Source organism: Heterodontus francisci, chromosome 28 (assembly GCF_036365525.1).
Source record: "Heterodontus francisci isolate sHetFra1 chromosome 28, sHetFra1.hap1, whole genome shotgun sequence".
Classification (NCBI taxonomy): Eukaryota; Metazoa; Chordata; class Chondrichthyes; order Heterodontiformes; family Heterodontidae; genus Heterodontus; species Heterodontus francisci.
Window position 1 is genome coordinate 16,101,130 of NC_090398.1, and position 24,375 is coordinate 16,125,504.

At 47.3% G+C, this 24,375-nt stretch overlaps 2 protein-coding genes across 2 annotated transcripts in view; one reads left to right on the forward strand and one right to left on the reverse strand.

Moving 5' to 3' along the window:
• Window positions 1–14,229, forward strand: part of LOC137385232 (ETS domain-containing transcription factor ERF-like) — a 14,843-nt gene extending 614 nt beyond the window's left edge. The window contains exons 2-4 of the mRNA XM_068060217.1: window positions 3,562–3,796; window positions 9,328–9,505; window positions 14,116–14,229. Coding sequence (XP_067916318.1) covers window positions 3,562–3,796; window positions 9,328–9,505; window positions 14,116–14,229 — 527 coding nt within the window. The remainder of the gene's footprint in view (window positions 1–3,561; window positions 3,797–9,327; window positions 9,506–14,115) is intronic.
• A 7,126-nt stretch (window positions 14,230–21,355) lies between these two features.
• Window positions 21,356–23,663, reverse strand: LOC137385233 (probable G-protein coupled receptor 139). Its single transcript, XM_068060218.1, has 2 exons — window positions 23,534–23,663; window positions 21,356–22,266 (listed from the first exon to the last, which is right to left on the reverse strand). Exons 1-2 carry the CDS (start codon window positions 23,661–23,663, stop codon window positions 21,356–21,358), a joined length of 1,041 nt encoding a protein of 346 aa, XP_067916319.1.
• Window positions 23,664–24,375: the final 712 nt, after the last annotated feature.

A 24,375-nucleotide genomic window follows, 5' to 3' on the forward strand; every position in this document is an offset into this window, starting at 1 on the left:
AGACAGAGCGACGTCCACCATCCTCGTGGGCAGTGAGTTCCAGATCATTATCACTCGCTGTGTAAAAACCATTCTTACTCACATTACCCCTGAATCTCTTGGCCAAAACCTTCAATCTGTGTCTCCTAGTCCTTGTACCATCAGTTAATGGAAACAGTTTTTCTTTGTCTAACTTATCTGAACCTGTCATAATCTTCTACACCTCTATCGAATCTCCCCCCAATCGCAGTTGCTCCCAGGGGAACAACCCCAGCTTTTCCAACCTAACCTTGTAACTAAAATCCCTCATCCCAGAAACCATTCCGGTCAACCTCCTCTGCACCCTCTCAAGGACCCTCACATCCTTCCTAAAGAGTGGTGACCAGAACTGGACACAATACTGTAGTTGGGACCTAACCAGAGCTTTATAAAGGTTCAGCATTACTTCCCTGCTTTTGTACTCGATGCTTCTATTTATGAAGCCCAAGATCCCATCGCAGATGAGATGTATCCCAGGCTGTTATGTGAGGCAAGGGAGGAGATAGCAGGGGCTCTGACGCAAATTTTCAAATCCTCTCTGGCCACGGGAGAGGTGCCAGAGGACTGGAGGACAGCGAATGTGATACCACTATTCAAGAAGGGTATCAGGGACAAACCAACTGCTTACAGGTGGGTGAGTCGAACATCAGTGGTTGGGAAAATATTGGAAAAAATTCTGATGCACAAGATTAATCTCCACTTGGAGAGGCAGGGATTAATCAGGGATAGTCAGCAAGGCTTTGTCAGGGGGAGATCGTGTCTAACTAACTTGATTGAATTTTTTGAGGAGGTGACTAGATGTGTAGATGAGGGTAAAGCAGTTGATGTAGTCTACATGGACTTCAGGAAGGCTTTTGATAAGGTCCCACATAGGAGATTGGTTAAGAAGGTAAGAGCCCATGGGATCCAGGGCACTTTGCCAAATTGGATCCAAAATTGTCTGAGTGGCAAGAGGCAGAGGGTGATGGTCGAGGGTTGTTTTTGCGAGTGGAAGCCTGTGACCAGTGGTGTACCACAGGGATCGGTGCTGGGGCCCTTGCTGTTTGTAGTGTACATTAATGATTTAGACGTGAATATAGGAGGTATGATCAGTAAGTTTGCAGATGATATGAAAATTGGTGGTGTCGTAAATAGTGAGGAGGAAAGCCTGAGATTACAGGATGATATAGATGGGCTGGTAAGATGGGCGGAGCAGTAGAAAATGGAATTTAATCCTGAGAAGTGTGAGGTGATGTATTTTGGGAGGACTAACAAGGCAAGGGAATATACAATGGATGGTCAGACCCTAGGAAGTACAGAAGGTCAGAGAGACCTTGGTGTACTTGTCCCTAGATCACTGAAGGCAGCAGCACAGGTAGATAAGGTGGTTAGGAAGGTATATGGGATACTTGCCTTTATTAGCCGAGGCATAGAATATAAGAGCAGGGAGGTTATGATGGAGCTGTATAAAACACTAGTTAGGCCACAGCTGGAGTACTGTGTACAGTTCTGGGCACCACACTATAGGAAGGATGTGATTGCACTGGAGAGGGTGCAGAGGAGATTCACCAGGATGTTGCCTGGGCTGGAGTATTTCAGCTATGAAGAAAGACTGAAAAGCCTAGGGTTGCTTTCCTTGGAGCAGAGAAGGTTGAGGGGGGACATGATTGAGGTGTACAAGATTATGGAGGGGCATTGATAGGTTAGATAGGAGGAAACTTATTCCCTTAGCAGAGGGGTCAAGAACTAGGGGGCATAGATTTAAGGTAAGGGGCAGGAGGTTTGGGGGAGATTTGAGGAAGCATTTTTTCACCCAGAGGGTGGTTGGTATCTGGAATGCACTGCCTGAAGAGGTGGTAGAGGCAGGAACCCTCACAACATTTAAGAAGTATTTAGATGAACACTTGAAACGCCATAGCATACAGGGCTACAGGCCAAGTACTGGAAAATGGGATTAGAATAGTTGGGTGCAGCATGGCCAGCACAGACACGATGGGCCGAAGGGCCTGTTTCTGTGCTGTATAACTCTATGACTCTATGCTTTACTAAACACTCTCTCAATATGTCCTGCCACGTTCAAAGATCTATGCACCTGCACCCCCAGGTCCCTCTGTTCCTTCACTCTCTTTACAACTGTGCCCATTAAGTATATATTGCCTCGTCCTTTCTTGAATAATGATGTTACATTTACCATTCTCCAATCCTCTGGCATCTCCCCCCTGATCCAGGGAAGATTGGAAGATTATGACAAGCCCTTGCAGTATCTCCAGCCCCACTTCCTTTTGCAACTTGGGATGCAAGCCATCCCAACCAGGTGACTTTACTGAAGCATAACCAGATATTCCAGTACCTTCTTTGTCCCTGATAGGCCCCACTCCACCTCTCACTACTCGCTTACTATATACACGCTGATATAAGATCTTTGGGTTTCCTTTTATATTGACTCCATTCTATTTTCATATTCTCTCTTTGCCAGTCTGATTTTCTTCTCCATCTCCCCTCTAAACTTATTGTATATGGCCTGGTTCTCACTTGAAGGGGTCACCTGACATGCATCACACGCCCTCTTTTTCTTGTTTCATCATAATCTCTATCTACCCTCGACATCCAAGGAGCCCTGTTTTTGGTTCCTCTCCCTTTCACCCTTATTGGAATCGTCCTAACCTGTACCTGAAGCATCTCTTCCTTAAAGATCACCCATTGTTCCGATACAATTTTTCCTGCCAGTCTTTGGTTCCATTCTACCACGACCAGATCCCCTCTCATCCCATTGAAATTAGCCCTCTTCAATCTAGTCGTTCTACCTTGTGTCATTCCTTGCTTTTCTGCATGACAGGCCTGAGCCTTATGACGCGATGATCACTCTTACCCAAGGGCTCCCCACACACACACACGCCTCATTTTCCTGTGCCAGATCCAGCAGTGAATCTCAAATGATCTCAGGTTTAAAATGAATTGGTCTAACACTGTTGTCCATTTGTGGAAGAGAATTCCAAAATTCTACCTCCCTTTGTGTGTGGAAATGTTTCTGAATTTCACTCCTGAAATATATGGCTCTACTTTTTAAACTCTGCCTCCTAGTCCGAGACTCCCCAGTAAGTAGAAATAATTTATCTCTATCGACCCTATCTGTTCCCCTTAATATCTTGAAAACTCCCATCAAATCACCCCCTTAACCTTCTAAATTAGAGGGAATACAACCCCCATTCATGCCATCTCTCTTTGTAATTTAGACCTTGCAATCCAGATATCACTCTGGTGAATCTACACTGCCTTCCTTCAAAGGACAATATATCCTTTCTAAGGTGTTGTTCCCAGAACTACTGTGCACAATACTTCGAGTGCAGTCTAAACAGGATTTCTACCCACTCAGAGAGGAACCAGGGGTGATGGGACCTGGGCCTTTTTGATTAGAAGGTGTTAGAGCCCTCCCTCAAAATCATTTCAGCTAATTCTGTTTTTAACTCTGTGTTTCTGTTCTATATTTCGGGCCCATTTCCCCAGGCTCGGCCGAACTCCAAACTCTGTGTCTCTGTTCTTTTTGTTTTTGGGCCTGTTTTCTAGGCTTGGCCTACCCAACCTGGGCCTGCAAGACTGACTCCAGCCCTGGCAGTCGCCAAGTCCAGCTCTGGCACTTCATCCTGGACCTGCTCCGGAAGGAGGAATATCGAGATGTCATCGCCTGGCAGGGAGATTACGGAGAGTTTGTCATCAAGGATCCCGATGAGGTGGCCCGTCTGTGGGGAATGAGGAAGTGTAAACCTCAGATGAACTATGACAAGCTCAGCCGGGCCCTCAGGTAAAGAGCTGATTTCTCGTGATGCTCCAGTGCAACCCTCTCTGTTCTCTCTCTCTCCCTCCCTCCCCCCATCTCTCTCTCTGTCTCTCACTCTTTCCCTCTCTCCCCCTCGGTTTGTCACCCTATCCCTCCACCTCTCTGTTATTAAGACTGAGGCGGGGTCAATGCACTGTCAATTCAGTCCCGGCACTCCACAGGTCGCAGCATATTATTAAAGTTTTCCCACCCAACTGGAAAACAGGCAAATTAACCACTCTAGTAACCAGCAGAATAAAACAGAGCAAACCAGGTATCTTTAGACAACAACAAATTAATTATTTATTAAAACTAAATCTTAAACATTACTAAGATAAACCTATGTCTAAAGACTTTACAATTTCCTATTTTAACCTAACTCCCCCATATGCACACATATATTCAAAAATCATGGTTAACTGGTCTCTTTAAAAAAGAAACTATGTTTTAAGAATTTGCCGTTTCTTCAGAATAAATAAATACGAAAGTCTATGCAAGTTATGTTCATAATGGGTGAGGTATTCTAATGTGAAAATAATCAAATGTTACTCGAAGCCTCCACCTAGTTTTGATGAAATAGTCTGTTCTTAATAGGTATTCAATACACTTTGGCTGCAGCAGGCATCAAACAGTTCTTTCAACGATGAGCACAGCAATAGGTCAACTTGAATTTTAAAACTAACAGTATCTCAGTCGAAACTTCGAATTCCACAAACACAATCAGTCAAGAAAGATTCAATCTTGAAGTTGGAAGTTGAAAAACTTCCAGTTGAAGTTGAAAAGAAAACCTCTGGTGATAGGCTGAGTACTACTAAAGTGTTTTAATTTAAGGACTTTAGATTGGAGTGGGTAGAACAAGGCCCCTAGTGTAATTAGTATTTTTTAATTCAGGGAGTAACTAATTAATCTATGGGTAAGTCATGACAGGAGAGCTCAGCCCCGTGATATGCTCCTCCTGCGCTATGTGGGAAATCAGGGAGGCTTCCAGTGTCTCTGGTGACCATGTGTGCAGGAAGTGTATCCATCTGCAGCTGCTGGCTACCCGCATTATGGAACTGCAGCTGCGGGTGGATTCACTGTGGAGCATCCGCGATGCTGAGGAAGTCATGGATAGCACGTTTAGTGAGGTGGTCACACCGCAGGTAATGGCTGCACAGGCAGAAAAGGGATGGGTGACCACCAGACGGAGTAGTAGGCGCAGGCAGGGAGTGCAGGAGTCCCCTGTGGCCATCCCCCTCTCAAACAGATATACTGCTTTGGATACTTTTGGGGGGGTTGACAACCCAGGGGAAAGCAGCAACAGCCAAGTTCGTGGCACCATAGAGGGATCTGCTGCACAGCAGGGGAGGAAAAGGGGTGGAAGAGCTATAGTGATAGGGGATTCTACTGTAAGGGGTGCAGATAGGTGTTTCTGTGGCCACAAACGAGACTCCAGGATGGTATGTTGCCTCCCTGCTGCTAGGGTCAAGGATGTCTCGGAGCAGCTGCAGGACATTCTGAAAGGGGAGGGTGAGCAGCCAGAGGTCGTGGTCCATATTGATACTAACGGCATAGGCAGGAAGAGAGATGAGGTCCTGCAAAGTGAATATAGGGAGTTAGGCAGAAGGTTAAAAAGCAGGATCTCCAAGGTTGTAATCTCATGATTACTCCCTGTGCCACGTGCTAGTGAGGGTAGGAATAGGAGGATTAGGCAAATGAATGCATGGCTGAAGAGCTGGTGTAGGCGGGAGGGCTTTAGCTACTTGGATCAGTGGGATCTCTTCTGGTGCAGAGGTGACCTGTACAAGAGGGACGGGTTGCATCTGAACTGGAAGGGGACCAATATCCTTCGGGGAGGTTTGCTGGTAATACTTGGGAGGGTTTAAACTGGTCTTGCAGGGGGGTGGGATCCAAAGTAGTAGTCTCTCAGATGAGATAGTTGAGGCAAATGTAGAGATTAAAGCAAGCAAGTCCAGTCGGCAGGCCGGGCAGGGGCAGGACAGGGAGCGTGGAAGGTCTGGTAGACTAAACTGCATTTACTTTAATGCAAGAAACCTTACAGGTAAGGCAGATGAACTCAGAGTATGGATCGGTACATGGGATTGTGATATTATAGCTATTACGGAAACGTGGTTGAGGGATGGGCGGGACTGGCAGCTCAATGTTCCAGGGTACCGATACTTCTGGTGTGACAGAGGTGGAGGTAAGAGAGGAGGGGGAGTTGCACTATTGATTAGGGAGGACATCATGGCAGTACTGAGAGAGGATATCCCGGGGGGAACGTCCAGTGAGGCCATATGGGTAGAATTTAGAAATAAGAAAGGGTGATCACTTTGATGGGATTATACTACAGGCCCCCCAGTAGTCAGAGGGAATTGGAGGAGCATATATGTAGGGAAATCACAGATAGGTGCCGGAATTATAGGGTTGTAATAGTAGGTGATTTTAACTTCCTTAATATTGACTGGGACTGCCTTAGTGCTAAGGGATCAGATGGGGAAGAATTTGTTAAGTGTGTCCAGGATAGTTTTCTGAAGCAGTATGTGGATGGCCCTAGTAGAGAAGGGGCTACACTCGACCTCCTCTTAGGAAATGAGGATGGGCAGGTGGTTGATGTGTTAGTGGGGGAGCACTTTGGGACCAGTGACCATAACTCTATTAGCTTCAAGATAGTTATGGAACAGGATAGGACTGGCCCTCAGGTTGAAATCTTAAATTGGGGGAAGGCTAATTTTGATGGCATCAGACAGGAACTCTCAAAAGTTGAATGAGAGAGGCTGTTTGCAGGTAAAGGGACATCTGGCAAGTGGGAGGCTTTTAAAAGTGAGATAGGAAGAGTTCAGGGCCGGCATGTTCCTGTTAGATGGAGGGGCAATGCTGACATGTTTAGGCAACCATGGTTGACGAGGGATATTGAGGGTCTGGTCAGGACAAAGAAGGAGGCATATGTCAGGTATAGGCAGCTGGGATCAAGCGAGTCCCTCGAGGAATATAGAGGATGTAGGAGTATACTTGAGAAGGAAATTAGGGGCGTAAAAAGGGGCCATGAGATTTCCTTGGCAGATAAGATAAAGGAGAATCTCATAAGATTCTATAAGTATATTAAGAGTAAAAGGGTAGCTAGGGAGAGAGCAGGTCCCCTTAAGGATCAGTGTGGCAATCTATGTGTGGAGCCACGGTCAAGGACTTAAATGAATATTTCTCGTCTGTATTTACCTTGGAGAATGTCATGGAAGCTAGTGAGTTCAAGGGAGGGAACAGCGATATCCTGGAGCATATCAACATTACAAAGGAGGAGGTGTTGGAGGTTTTGAAGTGCATTAAGGTGGATAAATCCCCAGGCCTGACCAAGTGTATCCTAGGATGCTATGGGAAGCAAGGGAGGAGATTGCTGGGACCCTGGCAGAGATTTTTGTATCATTGTTAGCCACGGGTGAGGTACCGGAAGACTGGAGGATAGCTAATGTTGTGCCTTTATTTAAGAAGGGCAGCAGGGATAAGCCAGGGAACTACAGGCCGGTGAGCCTTACATCAGAGGTGGGAAAGTTATTGGAAGGGATTCTGAGAGACAGGATTTATATGTATTTGGAAAGGCAAGGTCTGATTAGGGATATTCAACATGGCTTTGTGCGTGGGAAATCATGTCTCATGAATTTGATTGAGTTTTTTGAGGAGGTGACCAAGAGGATTGACGAGGGCAGGGCGATGGACGTTGTCTCCATGGACTTTAGCAAGGCCTTTGACAAGGTTCTGCATGGTAGGCTGGTCCAGAAGGTTCAAACACATGGGGTCCAGGGTGAGCTAGTAAATTGGATACAAAATTGGCTTGGTGATAGGAGGCAGAGGGTGGTAGTGGAGGGTTGTTTTTTAGATTGGAGGCCGGTGACCAGTGGTGTGCCGCAGGGATCAGTGCTGGGCCCTCTGTTGTTTGTCATATCTATTAATGACTTGGATGTGAATGTAAGGGGCATGATTAGTAAGTTTGCAGATGACACCGAAATTGGTGGTATAGTGGACAGTGAGGAAGGTTGTCTAAGGTTACAACAGGATATAGATCAACTGGGAAAGTGGGCAAGGGATTGGCAAATGGAATTTAATGCAGGCAAGTGTGAAGTGATGCATTTTGGGAAGTTAAACCAGGGCAGGACATATTCAGTGAATGGCAGGGCCCTGGGGAGTGTTGTTGAGCAGAGAGACCTTGGGGTGCAAGTACATAGTTCCCTGAAAGTGGATACACAGGTAGACAGGGTGGTGAAGAAGGCATATGGCATGCTTGCCTTCATCGGCCGAGGCATTGAGTACAAGAGTTGGGACGTCATGTTACAGATGTACATAACATTGGTTAGGCCGCATTTGGAGTACTGTGTGCAGTTCTGGTCACCGCACTACAGGAAAGATGTGATTAAGCTAGAGAGGGTGCAGAAAAGATTCACAAGCTGTTGCCTGGTTTGGAGGGCTTGAGTTATAAAGAGAGATTGGATAGGCTGGGTCTGTTTTCCCTGGAGCGAAGGAGGCTGAGAGGACACATGATAGAGGTATATAAAATTACGAGAGGCATAGATAGGGTAGATAGCCAGAGTCTGTTTCCCATGGTAGGGGTGACTAAAACTAGAGGGTATAGATTTAAGGTGAGAGGGAGGAGGTTTAAAGAGGATCAAAGGGGCAAATTTTTCACACAAAGAATAGTGGGTATCTGGAATGAGCTGCCGGAGGAGGTGGTGGAGGCAGGAACAGTAGCAACATTTAAGAGGCATCTGGACAGGTACTTGAATGAGCAAGGCATAGAAGGATATGGAACTAATGCAGGCAGGTGGGATTAGTATAGATAGACATTATGGTCGGCATGGACACGGAGGGCCGAAGGGCCTGTTTCTATGCTGTATGACTCTATGACTCGATAACAGGAGTTTTGCTATCTTTAGTAATACAAATGGTCTCTTCAAAAATAGGCTTTTTTCCTCCTTAGCAATTAACTAGGTCTGTAGATACTTGCATAATTTCTGCTGAGAGAGAATAGGCAGCTCTTTTCTTCAGCAGCATGCCTCACTGAAGAGTCTCTCAAAACTGGTTTCAGCCGGTTCTTGCCAGTTTCATACACAGCCAAATTGAAATATTATGCCATGTGACCTCTCTCTCCTGCTGTGGCCTAGGTAACAAAATGCAGCTGTGGCACACCGTGCCTCAGAAATCCAGAAGCTTCTCTCTCTGTCTTAAAGGCACACTGTTGTTTTTAAGCCGAGGAGAAAAATAATTACAGTTTCGTGAGACTTTAAACTTTCATTTAATTTCCATCTCACGGCCTTTCACTCCCCACACCCAATCTCTCTCTCCACTTCTCACTCCCTCTCTTCCTCGATCTATCTCTCCATTACAGTACACTGTCTCTGACTCCCCGTCTCTCTCTGTCTTCAACTCTCATTTTCCCTCTCTCCATCTTCCTCTTTCGCTCACTCTCTGCCTCTCTCTGTCTGTCTCTTTCTCTATCTCTCCATTTCTCTCGTTGACTGACTCTCTCCTCTCTTTCCTCTCTTTCCCAGGTATTACTACAAGAAACGGATTCTTCACAAAATCAAAGGGAAACGATTCACATACAAGTTCAATTTCAGTAAGATGGTGATGTACAGCTGCCCGCTCTGGTACCTGCCCTCGAGCATTAGACAGATGGGCACTGCCCCTGGCCCACTACCGCAGGCAGCAGACACTGTCCAGTCACAGGTCAGTGGGTATTGCTACTCTCCCAGGGGGCGCAGGCGAGAAGAGAGGGGAGGAGACAGAAGTGGAGGGGTGAGGGGAGGAAAGGGCAGTGGGAGGAGGGAAAGGAGGGGATAGGAGAGAGTGGAAGAGGGGGAGGGTAGGTGAGAAGAATGGAGGGGGAGAGGGGAGGGGATGAGAGAGGGGGAGAGGGGAGTGGAGGAAAGGAGAAGGGATGGGGGAGCAAAGGAGGAGGAAAGCAGATGGAGGGGAATGTATGGGAGGGGAGCAAAGAAGAGGGGAAGAAATATGAGGGGATGAGAGAGGAGGAGAGATTGGGGAGGGGAGGAGAGGGGAGGCAAGAGGAGTTGAGTGGAGTAGAGGAAGGGGAGATTGGAGGGGAGCATGAGTGGGTGGGTAGAAGAGGTAAGGAGAGAGAGGAGGAAAGGGGAAGTAGAGGAGGGGCAGGGGCCGAGAGGAGAGACAGCAGAGGACAGACAATGTGATGGGAAGGGAGGTGAGGGGAAGGCGGGTGAGGGAGGCAGGAAGGGAGGAGAGTGAAGAGAGAAAAGGGGAAGGAGTGGATAGGAGGGAAGAAGAGGGGAAGTGAGGGAAGAGGATGAGAAGAGAGGGAGCTGAGGAGCAGGGCAGGAGGGGAGGGAAAGTGAAGGGGAGATTGAAGGAGAGGGAATTGTAGCAGAGGCGAAGGGAGGAGAAGCAAGGAAGGGAAGGCAAGGAGAGTTGAAGGACAGGATAGAAGGGGAGGCGAGGAGAGGGGAGGGGAAAGGCAGGATGAGGGGAGGGGATGAGTTGACATCAGAGGGGACATGGGATGAGAGGGATTGGGGAGATGGGATGAGAGTGAATTAGAGGCAAGGTGAGGAGAGTGGAGGGGAGCAGAGGATTGAGGAGCAGCGGTGAGGAGAAAAGAGGGGAGAGAGTGGAGGAGGAGACTGGAGGGTGTGGGATATAAATTGGACGGTACTGCATTCGAGAGAATTCGAGAGAAAGGGATTGGGGTGGTGGGGGGTGGGAGGGGGGATTAAAGGGGAGGTGAATTGAATGTGGATGGAATTAGAGGGGAGGGAATTTGAGGTGAATGCTGTTGGATGGGAGGTGAATTAGAAGGAGGGGAACTTAGGGCATGGGATTGGAGCAGAGGGGATAGGTGGGGAGATGGTTGGAGAGGCGAGGAACTGGGGGGAAAGGGTTGGACGGGAGGGGGATTGGAGGGGTGGAGATTAAAGGGAGGGTAATTGGAGGGGTGGAGGTTAAAGGGAGGGGGATTGGAGGGGTGGAGGTTAAAGGGAGGGGGATTGGCGGGGTGGAGATTGGACTGTAGAGGAAAACTCAACTTTTCAGCAGAGGTGGAGAATTCTCCGGGTGGGATCCTGTTTCCTGTCACTCCACAACCTCTTCCACCTCCCTCGTCCCCACCGATCTAACACACTCAGTTCACTCCCTTTCAGCTGCCTCAGAGGACCTGGGATGAGAGGGTCAGGACATGCAGCGGGTCCAGTGACTCTCCCCAGCTCCAGTCTGCGCTGCATGTTGGCGAAGAGGGCGAGAGGAAGCCGCGATTGGATAGCGGTGAGTGTCCCAGGTGCCCTCGGAAGCTCCTGCCACCTCTTTGTAGGGTATATTTACCTCTGGGGGACTGTGTGGGTGAATGAGGCTGAGAGTCTGTGATGGGGGAGGAGTGTGAATGCGGGGTGGGTGTGTGATGTGGGATTGGTTAAGATGCTGTGTCGATTTCCTGACATTCTCTCTCTCTCCTCTCCCCATTCTCCCCTAGGGATTGCTCCCTCTCTCCATGAGAGTCTGATCTTCCGACCATGGCCGTGGTTAGCCCTATGAGGAGGCTTCATCCCATACCCTCCCACCTCTCTTTTCCTCCATCCCGGTCGAACAGCCCCTCCATGTTTCCCCTAGTCCCTCAATCTGTTCCCAGTGGCCTTGCTCCCCTTTGTGTTTTCTCTCTTTCTTTCTCAATTTCCTGTCCTTGCCCGATTTTCCTGTGGACCCTGCTCCCCTCCAGATGTTCCCCATCTACTTGCTCCCCTCCAGATGTTCCCCATCTACTTGCTCCCCTCCAGATGTTCCCCATCTACTTGCTCCCCTCCAGATGTTCCCCATCTACTTGCTCCCCTCCAGGGTTCCACATCTACTTGCTCCCCTCCAGATGTTCCCCATCTACTTGCTCCCCTCCAGGGTTCCACATCTACTTGCTCCCCTCCAGATGTTCCCCATCTACTTGCTCCCCTCCAGATGTTCCCCATCTATCAGTGTCTCCACTCCCTAACTCCACTCCGTGCTGCTCCACGCTCTAAACCAACCCTGATTCAACAGCACCTTCCAAACCCACAACCTCTACCAACTAGAAGGACAAGGGCAGCAAATACATGGGAACACCATCACCTGCAAGTTCTCCTCCAAGTCACACACCATCCTGACTTGGAACTATATCGCCGTTCCTTCACTGTCGCTGGGTCAAAATCCTGGAATTCCCTTCCTAACAGCACTGTGGGTGTACCTACCCAACATGGACTGCAGTAGTTCAAGAAGAGTGACAGAATTGCATTTCCTTAGGTCCCTTTGCTCCCTCAGGACGTCCCAAACTGCTTTCCAGCCAAGGAATTAGTTTATAAAGTGTGGCCACCATTCTAATGCAGGAAGCAGGGCAGATTCGGCAAACAGCTGTGTGATATGATCAGATCATCAGTGTTCAGTGATGTTGATAGAGGGATAAATATTGGCTCCAGGACACCAGGGGAGAACGCTCTCCCCTCTCCCCCTGTTCTTCCAGTGATGGCCGTGGGATCTTTTACATCCACCTGAGAGGGCAGACAGGCCCTCGGTTTAATCTCTCATCCGAATGACGGCACATCCGGCAGTGCAGCACTCCCTCAGTACTGAACCTCCGACTGTGCAGCACTCCCTTAGTACTGACCCTCTGACAGTGCAGCACTCCCTCCGTACGGACCCTCTGACAGTGCAGCACTCCCTCAGTACTGACTCTCTGACAGTGAAGCTCCCTCTACACTGTCCCCATCAAACACTCCCAGGACAGGTACAGTACGGGGGTTAGATACAGAGTAAAGCTCCCTCTATACTGTCCCCATCAAACACTCCCAGGACAGGGACAGTACGGGGGTTAGATACAGAGCAAAGCTCCCTCTACAGTGTCCCCATCAAACACTCCCAGGACAGGTACAGTACGGGGTTAGATACAGAGTAAAGCTCCCTCTACACTGTCCCCATCAAACACTCCCAGGACAGGTACAGTACGGGGGTTAGATACAGAGTAAAGCTCCCTCTACACTGTCCCATCAAACACTCCCAGGACAGGTACAGTACGGGGGTTAGATACAGAGTAAAGCTCCCTCTATACTGTCCCCATCAAACCCTCCCAGGACAGGTACAGCAGGGGGGTTAGATACAGAGTAAAGCTCCCTCAACACTGTCCAGGGTGGCTGGAGAGCTGCTGGAGGCTGGTGCTTTGGGAGTGTGGGGAGGACAAAATCCCTCTCCCTCCCCCAGGAAATCAAAGAAAGAACAATGTGGATTGAAAGTGAAAGAAGTGAAATTTTATTATTTCAGCAAATGTTCATTGAAAGAGTTCTGACGAATCTTCTGTAAACTGAAGCTACTGGGTGTAAGACTGTTAATGCAATTTGTATTAAATAACTATTTTCTAGTTTGTAAAGTGTTGGAAGGTTAAAATGTTTCATGTTAGTAAAATTAATTAGAATATTTTTGAATGACTGCGGTCTAATCCAAAAATACAGCAACGACAGGCTGAAATAAAACACAAACTCTCACTGAGCAATACAAATATTGATAAATTACACAGCACCAACACTCTCTCAATCCCAAACATCAAAACCGTGTCCTCTAATCTGAATCTGCATGTCACTCTTACAAAATGTGCGTGACGACTGGCTCCCTACTGCCTCCTACACCATCCTCTGTTCCATGACCGCACTTGCGCCAAAGACTTGCCCAGCAGCGGGTGGTTTACAGACAGGAACTGAAAGCAGTTTTACGCCTCCACTCTGTAGGGTACAGGTAAGGGATTGTTACAAACACCTAGCAAGGCTTGTCTCCATTAGCAAATGAATTTCACAACTGCTGGACTTCATTTGACCCTGACAACGCCACCCAAAGCAAATGATTCCTTTCACTGACATGTTAACAAATCTTAAATAAACACATTTTAGAGATCTGTACATTTCTCCACGGTTTAAGTGGTTGTCAGTCTCAGCCTCTGTGACATCCTGCCACACCAACGTACTGACCTTTCTGGGTGCACGACACTTATCACAATAAATAATCTGGTGATGCTTTGCCTGTGCCTCATTGAGAAGGTGTGATTAGGCTTCCATCAGTAAAGTGATAACACATCTTCCTCCCATCGGCCTTTTGCACTGCCATCTTCTTCTCTGTCAGTAATGTGACACACACCAGAATTGTCCCAGGCAGGGAGATGACCATCCTGGAGGATAGTGGTTGTTGTCAAACACTACTGGCATCCAAACTGACAGAAATGCCACCAGAAAGCAGAACAAATACCAAATATTAGTAAAAAAGGGCTTTCTGGCAAATGCTTGAAGGTTCACTTAGTTAAAATTTAGCTGCAGAGGAAGTTGATCACTGGGGTAGTGACAGTCGGAATCATTCTGAGCTTACCCATGCAGGGGCTAGATCTATTGCTGGGCATTGACTTGGTAGGAAACACAGTATTGTAACCCGGAGGGTCCGGAACAGTCCAGGGAGACTGGAGAAACTGAGGGAAGCAAACAAAATTCTGTACAGCTGCAGGGGGCTGGGAAAGTCCCAAATGTCCCACATGGGGAAATGGAGCCTGTGGAATTTTAAAAAGGCACAGATAGAGCCAAAAACATTTCAAGCACTTAAAATAAAAAAAAACCCCACACAATTTGAAGGAAAGGTACTGGAGATATGGTTAGCTGAAACTTTTTTTAAAAGATTAAATTAGGGCGAGGAATGTTCCCAAACGGGAAAGCTGTGAGGGAGATGTCTCACATTGTTAAACTACCAGAGGGGCATGCAGTGTTTGCCGGACAAGCACATGTGAGCTGTAGTGACTCAGAGGACAGGGGGCAGATTAGGAAAACACTTAACTCTGCAGTAAAAGGGAAAGGGAAGGTAACATACCCTAAAGTAAACCACACTTGTGAAAATCACAAGAAAATTAAAAGTGATGTCAGCATGGATCTACCCACTGAAGAATCAAACTGTCAGGTTCGAAATCCAAAACTAATCAAACCCAATTATGGTGAGAGGGGCAGTAGCTGCAGTGAGACAGGGACACCAGCAAATGGAGATGGTGAGTGGGGCAGTAACTGCAGTGAGAAACAGAAACCAGCAGATGGAGATGGTGAGAGGGGCAGTAACTGCAGTGAGACAAGGACACCAGCAGAAGGAGATGGTGAGTGGGGCAGTAACTGCAGTGAGACAGGGACACCAGCAGATGGAGATGGTGAGAGGGGCAGTAACTGCAGTGAGACAGGGACACCAGCAGATGGAGATGGTGGGAGGGGGTAGTAACCGCAGTGAGAAAGAGACACCAGCAGATGGAGATGGTGAGAGGGGGACAGTAACTGCAGTGAGAGAGGGACACCAGCAGATGGAGATGGTGAGAGGGTGACAGTAACTGCAGTGAGAGAGGGACACCAGCAGATGGAGATGGTGAGAGGGGGCAGTAACTGCAGTGAGAGAGGGACACCAGCAGATGGAACTGCTGAGTCATTGCTGATGTTATATTCTGTGTTCCTGAGAGTTTGAAAGCTTCCAAAAGTTTCAGGAGTTCACTTTCTGCAAACTTGGGATGCTTAATAAAATAAATTCAATACAATTTGTGTTAAATGGCTATTTCCCTACTATGTAAACACTTGTAACATTAAACTGGTTGCTGTTTGGAAAATTGTTTTGAGTGATTAATGGTAATGTTTTAATAAACAACAGCATCAAATAAAACTCAAACAATCATTTACAAATAAGAACTCTCGATATAAGTTGTGTTCAATGTTGCATCACAAACGTTATGACATCTCTCTATCTCTCACTTCTCTCTCTGTGCTGGTATCTTCTCTACTATAACTCAGAGTAATTGAAGTTTTGATCCGATTGTCTTTTGAAAGTTAATATGGAATCTGCTTTCAGAAACCTGAGATTGAGATGAGATGCATAACATTACGAGGGGCCTCGATAGAGTGGATAGGGAGGACATATTTCCATTAGCACAGAGCTCCATAACCGGGGCCATAGCTTTCGAAATGCCCACAACCAATATCATGATGGTTTAATGGCTTCCACAGTGGAATATCCTCAAATGGAGGATATTCCCTCTGCCTCTCTCCCGATGTTTCTCTCTCCATACCTGTCTCTTAAATGTCTGTGCACACAGCAGTGAATCACTAAGTTATTCTTCGTATGCCATTCCCCTTCATATAGAGCTCAACAGTTCATTCGTGTTTGAGGATTTATCTTTCTAGCTGTTTACATTTGTAGTACTTGAGTATCTGGACTCTCAAAATATTTGCTGCTCTAATTTCCCCTTGCACCTCAAAATTTAGTCAAAAAATGATTTCTCTTTCTTGATAACAAAGTGAATGACCTGACACTTGTCAATTGAACAACATTTGCCTTTATTTTGCCCGTTGACTGCATGTGTCAATGTTCCTCTTTCACCTTCTGCTGCCCTCTGCACTAATTGCTGCCCCCACAAACTTAGACTCACATCAAAAATTGAATACACAACTGTATGGACCTTCATACAATTTAGTGTTACACAGGCTGAAAAGTTGAGGTGCCAGAAGAGATTCTTGAGGAACACTACTTTCAAAATCCTGTCAATAAGAAATATTATACTTTACATCACTCTCTTTCTGCGATTACCCACAACTTTTAACCGAAATGAAGTGACCACCTCAAAGTTCATGCACCCTCATTTACAGTAAAATAAAACTACTGTCCAATTTATTAATTTGCTGCAAATTGAATAATACCAAATGTGGGAAACATTCTCTGCCAATATAAAACGCACATTACCAGGCATGTGTCGAGCATATTGTAGAATTACATTGGACCGACAGCACAGAAATAGTACATTCGGCCCAATTGGACTATGCCAGTGTTTATGCGACATACACGCCTGCTCTCTTCGAAAGATTAGGGAACCAAAACAGAGATCCTTGGGTAACGATGAAGATATTCATTATGATGAATAAAAGATGGCGTATGAGGATGCATGTCATGCGAATTCTTCAAGTCAGAACAAAGGCAAATATGTTAAGTTGAAAGTGGAGGTGAAGGTGAAAGTAAACTGGCAAAGAGAGAATGTAAGAATAGGATGGCAGTCAACATAAAAAGCAATCCAAAATTCTTCTCCAGCATGTAAGTAGTAAGTGAGTAGTAAGATAGGCAATGCGACCTATTCGGGACAAAGAGGTGAAGATAAGCTTAGAGGTGCAGGACAAGGCTGGAATCTTTCATGCAGTGAAGAAGTATTTGAATGAAATTATTGGTAGAAGCGAAGTGAGCAGATACAATGCAAAGGGTAGAAGTTCAGTGTGAAGCTGTACTAGAAAGTCTTGCTCTGCTTTGCTTACAGAGGTCACCTCGACCGGATGGTTTGCATCTATGGATTTTAAAGGAAGTGGAAATGGAGATAGAATAAGGTCTTGTCATAATCTACTGATCTTCCCTAGGGGGGATACTAGCGGACTGGAGAATGACAAATGTTGCACCCCTTTTCAAGCAAGGGTATCAGGGCAGTTTAGGCGGCAACTTTCCAATTAATTTAACATCAAAGGTGGGTCATGTTTTAGAAACAATAATCAGGTAATACATCAACAGGCTTATGGAGAGGTTTGAATAAACTAACCAGAACCAGCAGACATGCTTCAGGAATGTCCCTGTCTGACTGCGGTTACTGTTCCACCCCCCAGCCAAGCCCCCCCTCTCACCAGCTCCACCTGCTGGTGTCCCAGTCTCACTGAAGTTAGTCACACTCTCACCAGCTCCATCTGCTGGTGACCCAGTCTCACTGAAGTTAGTCACACTCTCACCATCTCCATCTGCTGGTGTCCCAGTCTCACTGAAGTTAGTCACACTCTCACCATCTCCATCTGCTGGTGTCCCAGTCTCACGGAAGTTAGTCACAATCTCACCATCTCCATCTGCTGGTGACCCAGTCTCACTGAAGTTAGTCACACTCTCACCAGCTCCATCTGCTGGTGTCCCAGTCTCACTGAAGTTAGTCACACTCTCACCATCTCCATCTGCTGGTGTCCCAGTCTCATTGAAGTTAGTCACACTCACCATCTCCATCTGCTGGTGTCCCACTCTCACTGAAGTTAGTCACACTCTCACCATCTCCATCTGCTGGTGACCCTGTCTCACTGAAGTTAGTCACACTCTCACCATCTCCATCTGCTGGTGACCCTGTCTCACTGAAGTTAGTCACACTCTCACCATCTCCATCTGCTGGTGACCCTCTCTCACTGAAGTTAGTCACACTCTCATCATCTCCATCTGCTGGTGACCCAGTCTCACTGAAGTTAGTCACACACTCACCAGCTCCATCTGCTGCGGTCCCAGTGTCACTGAAGTTAGACACACTCTCACCAGCTCCATCTGCTGGTGTCCCAGTGTCACTGAAGTTAGACACACTCTCACCAGCTCCATCTGCTGGTGTCCCAGTGTCACTGAAGTTAGTCACACTCTCACCATCTCCATCTGCTGGTGACCCAGTCTCACTGAAGTTAGTCACACTCTCACCCGCTCCATCTGCTGGTGTCCCAGTGTCACTGAAGTTAGTCACACTCTCACCAGCTCCATCTGCTGGTGTCCCAGTCTCACTGAAGTTAGACACACTCTCACCATCTCCATCTGCTGGTGACCCTGTCTCACTGACGTTAGTCACACTCTCACCATCTCCATCTGCTGGTGTCCCAGTCTCATTGAAGTTCGACACACTCTCACCAGCTCCACCTGTTGGTGTCCCTGTCTCACTGACGTTAGCCACACTCTCACCATCTCCACCTGCTGGTGTCCCTGTCTCACTGAAGTTAGTCACACTCTCACCAGCTCCATCTACTGCAGTTACTGCACCCTTCTCACCATCTTCATCTGCTGGTGACCCTGTCTCACTGAAGTTAGTCACACTCTCACCAGCTCCATCTGCTGGTGTCCCAGTGTCACTGAAGTTAGACACACTCTCACCAGCTCCATCTGCTGGTGTCCCAGTGTGACTGAAGTTAGTCACACTCTCACAGCTCCATCTGCTGGTGACCCTGTCTCACTGAAGTTAGTCACACTCTCACCAGCTCCATCTGCTGGTGTCCCAGTGTCACTGAAGTTAGACACACTCTCACCATCTCCATCTGCTGGTGTCCCATTGTCAATGAAGTTAGACACACTCTCACCAGCTCCATCTGCTGGAGTCCCAGTGTCACTGAAGTTAGTCACACTCTCACCAGCTCCATCTGCTGGTGTCCCAGTCTCACTGAGGTTAGACACACTCTCACCATCTCCATCTGCTGCTGACCCTGTCTCACTGAAGTTAGTCACTCTCTCACCACCTCCATCTGCTGGTGTTCCAGTGTCACTGAAGTTAGTCACACTCTCACCAGCTCCATCTGCTGGTGTCCCAGTCTCACTGAAGTTAGACACACTCTCACCATCTCCATCTGCTGGTGACCCTATCTCACTGAAGTTAGTCACACTCTCACCAGCTCCATCTGCTGGTGTCCCAGTGTCACTGAAGTTAGACACACTCTCACCAGCTCCATCTGCTGGTGTCCCAGTCGCACTGAAGTTAGACACACTCTCACCATCTCCATCTGCTGGTGACCCTGTCTCACTGAAGTTAGTCACACTCTCACCCGCTCCATCTGCTGGTATCCCAGTCTCACTGAAGTTACACACACTCTCACCATCTCCATCTGCTGGTGACCCTGTCTCACTGAAGTTAGTCACACTCTCACCAGCTCCATCTGCTGGTGTCCCAGTGTCACTGAAGTTAGTCACACTCTCACCAGCTCCATCTGCTGGTGTCCCAGTGTCACTGAAGTTAGACACACTCTCACCATCTCCATCTGTTGGTGATCCTGTCTCACTGAAGTTAGTCACACACTCACCATCTCCATCTGCTGCGGTCCCCATCGACTGCAGTTCCTGCACCCTTCTCACCATCTCCACCTGTTGGTGTCCCTGTCTCACTGAAGTTAGCCACACTCTCACCATCTCCACCTGCTGGTGTCCCAGTCTCACTGAAGTTAGTCACAGTCTCACCAGCTCCATCTACTGCAGTTCCTGCACCCTTCTCACCATCTCCATCTGCTGGTGTCCCTGTCTCGCTGAAGTTAGCCACACTCTCACCATCACCACCTGCTGGTGTCCCTGTCTCACTGAAGTTAGTCACACTCTCACCAGCTCCATCTACTGCAGTTACCGCACCCTTCTCACCATCTCCATCTGCTGGTGTCCCTGTCTCACTGAAGTTAGCCACACTCTCACCATCTCCACCTGCTGGTGTCCCTGTCTCACTGAAGTTAGTCACACTCTCACCAGCTCCATCTACTGCAGTTTCCGCACCCTTCTCACCATCTCCATCTGCTGGTGTCCCTGTCTCACTGAAGTTAGCCACACTCTCTCCATCTCCACCTGCTGGTGACCCTGTCTCACTGAAGTTAGTCACACTCTCACCAGCTCCATCTGCTGGTGACCCTGTCTCACTGAAGTTAGTCACACTCTCACCAGCTCCATCTGCTGGTGACCATGTCTCACTGAAGTTAGTCACACTCTCACCAGCTCCATCTGCTGGTGTCCCAGTCTCACTGAAGTTAGACACACTCTCACACTCTGCAATCATTGTTGCCGTTGCCCAATTTCTCAATTGCTCGTTCACCTCCACTTACCCCGTATTTACTGGTGCACTCCAAATCCCCCACACTTACAGGTGCCCTCTCCCATTTCCCCCATTTATCAACTCTCTCCCCCAATTCCCCCATTATTGTGCCCTCCCCCAATATCCCAATTACTGGAGCCCTCCCTGAATTTAAGGACTTTCAGAGGAAACGTTGTTTGGAGATAGAGTTTTAGTTTGCAAGGACAAAGGGGTCAAGGACTGTTTTTTGCGGAGAGGGGAAAATGACAGATTTTGAGGACAGAGGGACAGAAGCTGAGGAGACAGAACCTTTACAATATCAACGAAATGGGGACCAGGCAGGGACTTGATACCATTCATTCGACGAGCCGCAAAGCTGAGACACTGGTAACATCCATTCCTGCACTGAAAGCGGCTGCTCTCCCTCGCCCAGGTCCCGTTTCCCTGACCGATCTCTTTGGTTGGGCTTGCTCAGATGCCAACTCCCAACTCGGACTCAGAGCGAGAGAGAGAGAGAGAGAGAGACCAGTGACTCTGTAGGTGGTGGGGGCGGGTGGGGGTGGGTGCTGGGGCATTCAAGGGAAAGAGGCTCAACAAAATGCTTCTAAAAATAACACAGGCACAAATAATCAGCAGAAAGGAAATGATTTCCAGATCTGCAGGGTTTTGCTTCTGTAAGAATACACTTTGTTTTCTGAATAGATGTAAGGAGCTCGGGAATAAAACCAGTGGAGGTGGAGGACAGAATCAGGCAGCTGTTTCCCCTTCTGTCCTGCAGGGAAAGCTCTGACACTCCTGCTGCCTATTTCCCGTCACTTTTCACCTCCCTCCCTGCTGCTCATTGGCATGTGTGAGCCCACACTGCACCAAAGAGTATTTTGGGTCATCCAGCTGTCACCCTTTGGAAAAGCGATTACATTCATGGACAGGAACAACTGGGATCCACGTCTGGGCTGCACTCAGGGGTTTTGTTTATTCATTACTTGAATAATTGATGTAATCGGATATTTAATTGCACTCTTGAACTGTTCCCTAAACTTGGACTGAGTCGCACCATAAATAAATGTGTTTGTACAGCAACTGAAATTCCGCATCATAAATCCAACACGTTCAAAAACTATTTCAGAATAGTTGTAACCCTCGGGTTCTATTTCTGTAATGACATAATATAAGAAATGTATAACATACACGAGCCATAGAAGTACGAAGCTGCCAGATATGCTGAAGAGTAAAATCACAGTTTTCCTTCTGCTCTCCATCTCTGGGTCACTGTGATTGCCACCCTTGTTCTGACCCCTCAGTCCCTTACGGACTCGATTGGCCACTAAAATGCGTCTGACTGTCAGAGCGTTGAGCAGCAGAATTAAAGTGAATGGGAACAATGGGGTTAAAATGGTATCAAACCAGTCAAATCCCTCCCATCCCAACTCAGTAAAATAGCTGGCCTTCATATAACAGCCCCATGGTACATTGTCGATTATCTCTCCAGGTTCAAATACAAAGTAGAAGGGGATATCTTTTAAGCAGAGCAGAATGCAGGTTGTTGCTAGAACCACAGTCACAGTTTTCTTGGTGCAATATCTTGCTTTCAGCTTCTGGCAACAAATGGCCACAAATCGATCAAAGGTGAAAGTGATGGTGAACCAGACTGACAAGTCTGTTGATGCACGACTCAGGACATTGATAACACTACAGACAGGGGTTATGTCCAGGAAAGATCCCGGGAAATAATAATAACTGATCCGCCACAGTATGACTTCAGTGATAATAACCAGTAAATCCGCCGTTGCCATGGCCACCAGGTAGCAAGTGATGCAGGTGGAGAGTCCACACTTTCCCCGGGACAAGATCACAATTGCGAGCAAATTAACTGTAAGAGACACAAAGCAAAATATACTGGAAATTACTGATCAAACATTCTCTGTGTCTAGCCCAGGCAGTAAGAGCAGGATTTTAGCACCGAACACACGTGGGTTGGGAATGGGACAGAGGTTAAAATTTAAAAAATCTCAGCAAATGTAAGGATCACCTTCAGATTTTGTGATGGGCAATTAGACTCATATCCGGAATCACAGTCTGGGGTTTTGAATAATTGGATCACACCACCTTCGGACTTTAGAGAAAAAACTGAGCCCCCATGATCCGACCCCACTCAGATTTAGGGCTGCAATTGGCTTCCTCCCCCGCAATAGGACCCCACTGCATTGGGGTGGTAATTCGACATCTCATGAATCAGAGCCCTCTTGGTTTCGGAGCCCACTGGAATCGGACAGCTTTGGGGATTGGATGTTAATTGGAGCCCCCAGTTTTGCACCCCCTCTACGTTATCTAGTAGACAACAACCCTTCCCCTCCCTGGGTTTCAGTGGGTTGAAGAGAGCGAGGCAGAATATATGCTTGGTGGTGGACTTAGGTGAATGTGGAACAAACTTTGGAGATGACACGTTGAACATGGAGGCTGGTGGGAGTCATGGTGAGGACAAGGGGAATGTTATCATGCTTCAGTCAGGGAGGCGAAGAGGTCAAGGCAGTAATATGGGATATAGAATGATACGGTTGAGGGGAATCCTGGGCTGGGGAAAAATGAAGACAGTTCGGAAGTACTGTTGTGGAAGGGAGCATCGATTGAGCAGATGGAATGGAGGTGGAGAAACTGGGGAGAATGGAACACGGCATTTCCTGGAAGTCAGCTGGGAGGAATTATATTCAATGTAGCTGTCAGAATCGGTGGTATTATAATAGATATTACTAAACAGCCAAACTCCTGACATGGAGATAGAGAAGTGGAAGAAGTGAAGGGAGATGTCAGAGACGGACCATTCAAAGTCGAGGGAGGGGTACAAATTAGAAGCAAAGTTGATGAAATGTTCCAGTTGAAGGAAAATTAAGGAAATTACACCAGCCGAGTCAGCAAAGCATCGGCAAAAATGTGAAGGTGGGACCTGAGTAGGATTGGAAGAAAGATCCTATACAAAGGCAGCATGTTTAGGAGCCCTACAGGCTCACATTGTGACACCACTTGAGTGCGGAATGTCCCAATGATTCTACCCGGGGCCAACACACCTATACTTTACATCAGGGTCTCTGCACAGGGGTCAACATCAGGAGCAGGTGATGGTTTTCATTCATAGTCCAAACCTGGTGAAGAACAGATGGGTTCCAGCAGAAATGGGGAGTGAATGAAACAAAACGAGTCCATTCCATTTTTGGCCCTCAGAATGTACGAGCAAGACATGGAGGAGACAAACATGCTTGGAAACGGTCTCATGGTGGGTGTCAGACAAATTCCATCCACGGGGAGTTTGACGATAGTTCGGGTTTTTTTGTTATTGAACCAGAGAGGTGAAGACAAAAATGCAAAGAAATGTGAATGGACTTCTGGAGCACAGCACAGAGCATAGAAGGAAACGTGCCTCATGTGTTGTGGATAGTCAGGGAAGATTTAACTAGCAGATGAGTATTCAGAGCCTGAAGAAGGGAGAGAACTCTCTCAGGGGAGGAACTAAACTTTCAAATTTTAGTGCATAAATTTAGCAAAATCTTCAAGACATTTTAGGTAGAAATGGGGAAATATTTAACAAAGTGATCAAAAATAGGGTATGCTGCCTCATACACGCATACATAAAATAAGGAAGAGATGTCAGAGAGCGGATTATCTGTTCATTGATAAACATCAGAATAGAGACTAAAATAAAAGCAAAATACTGCGGATGCTGGAAATCTGAAACAAAAACAAGAAATGCTGGATTCACTCAGCAGGTCTGGCAGCATCTGTGGAAAGAGAAGCAGAGTTAACGTTTCGGGTCAGTGACCCTTCTTCGGAACTCTGTTTTTGTTTTTGTATCAGAATAGAGACTACTGCCAGACAGCTAATGAAACTCGTGCATTTTAAACAGAGGATACAACAAATCCAGGCAATTGGGGACCAGTTTGCATAATGGCAGTGTCCGGAAATACAGCGAGGTACAGCACTGAAACAG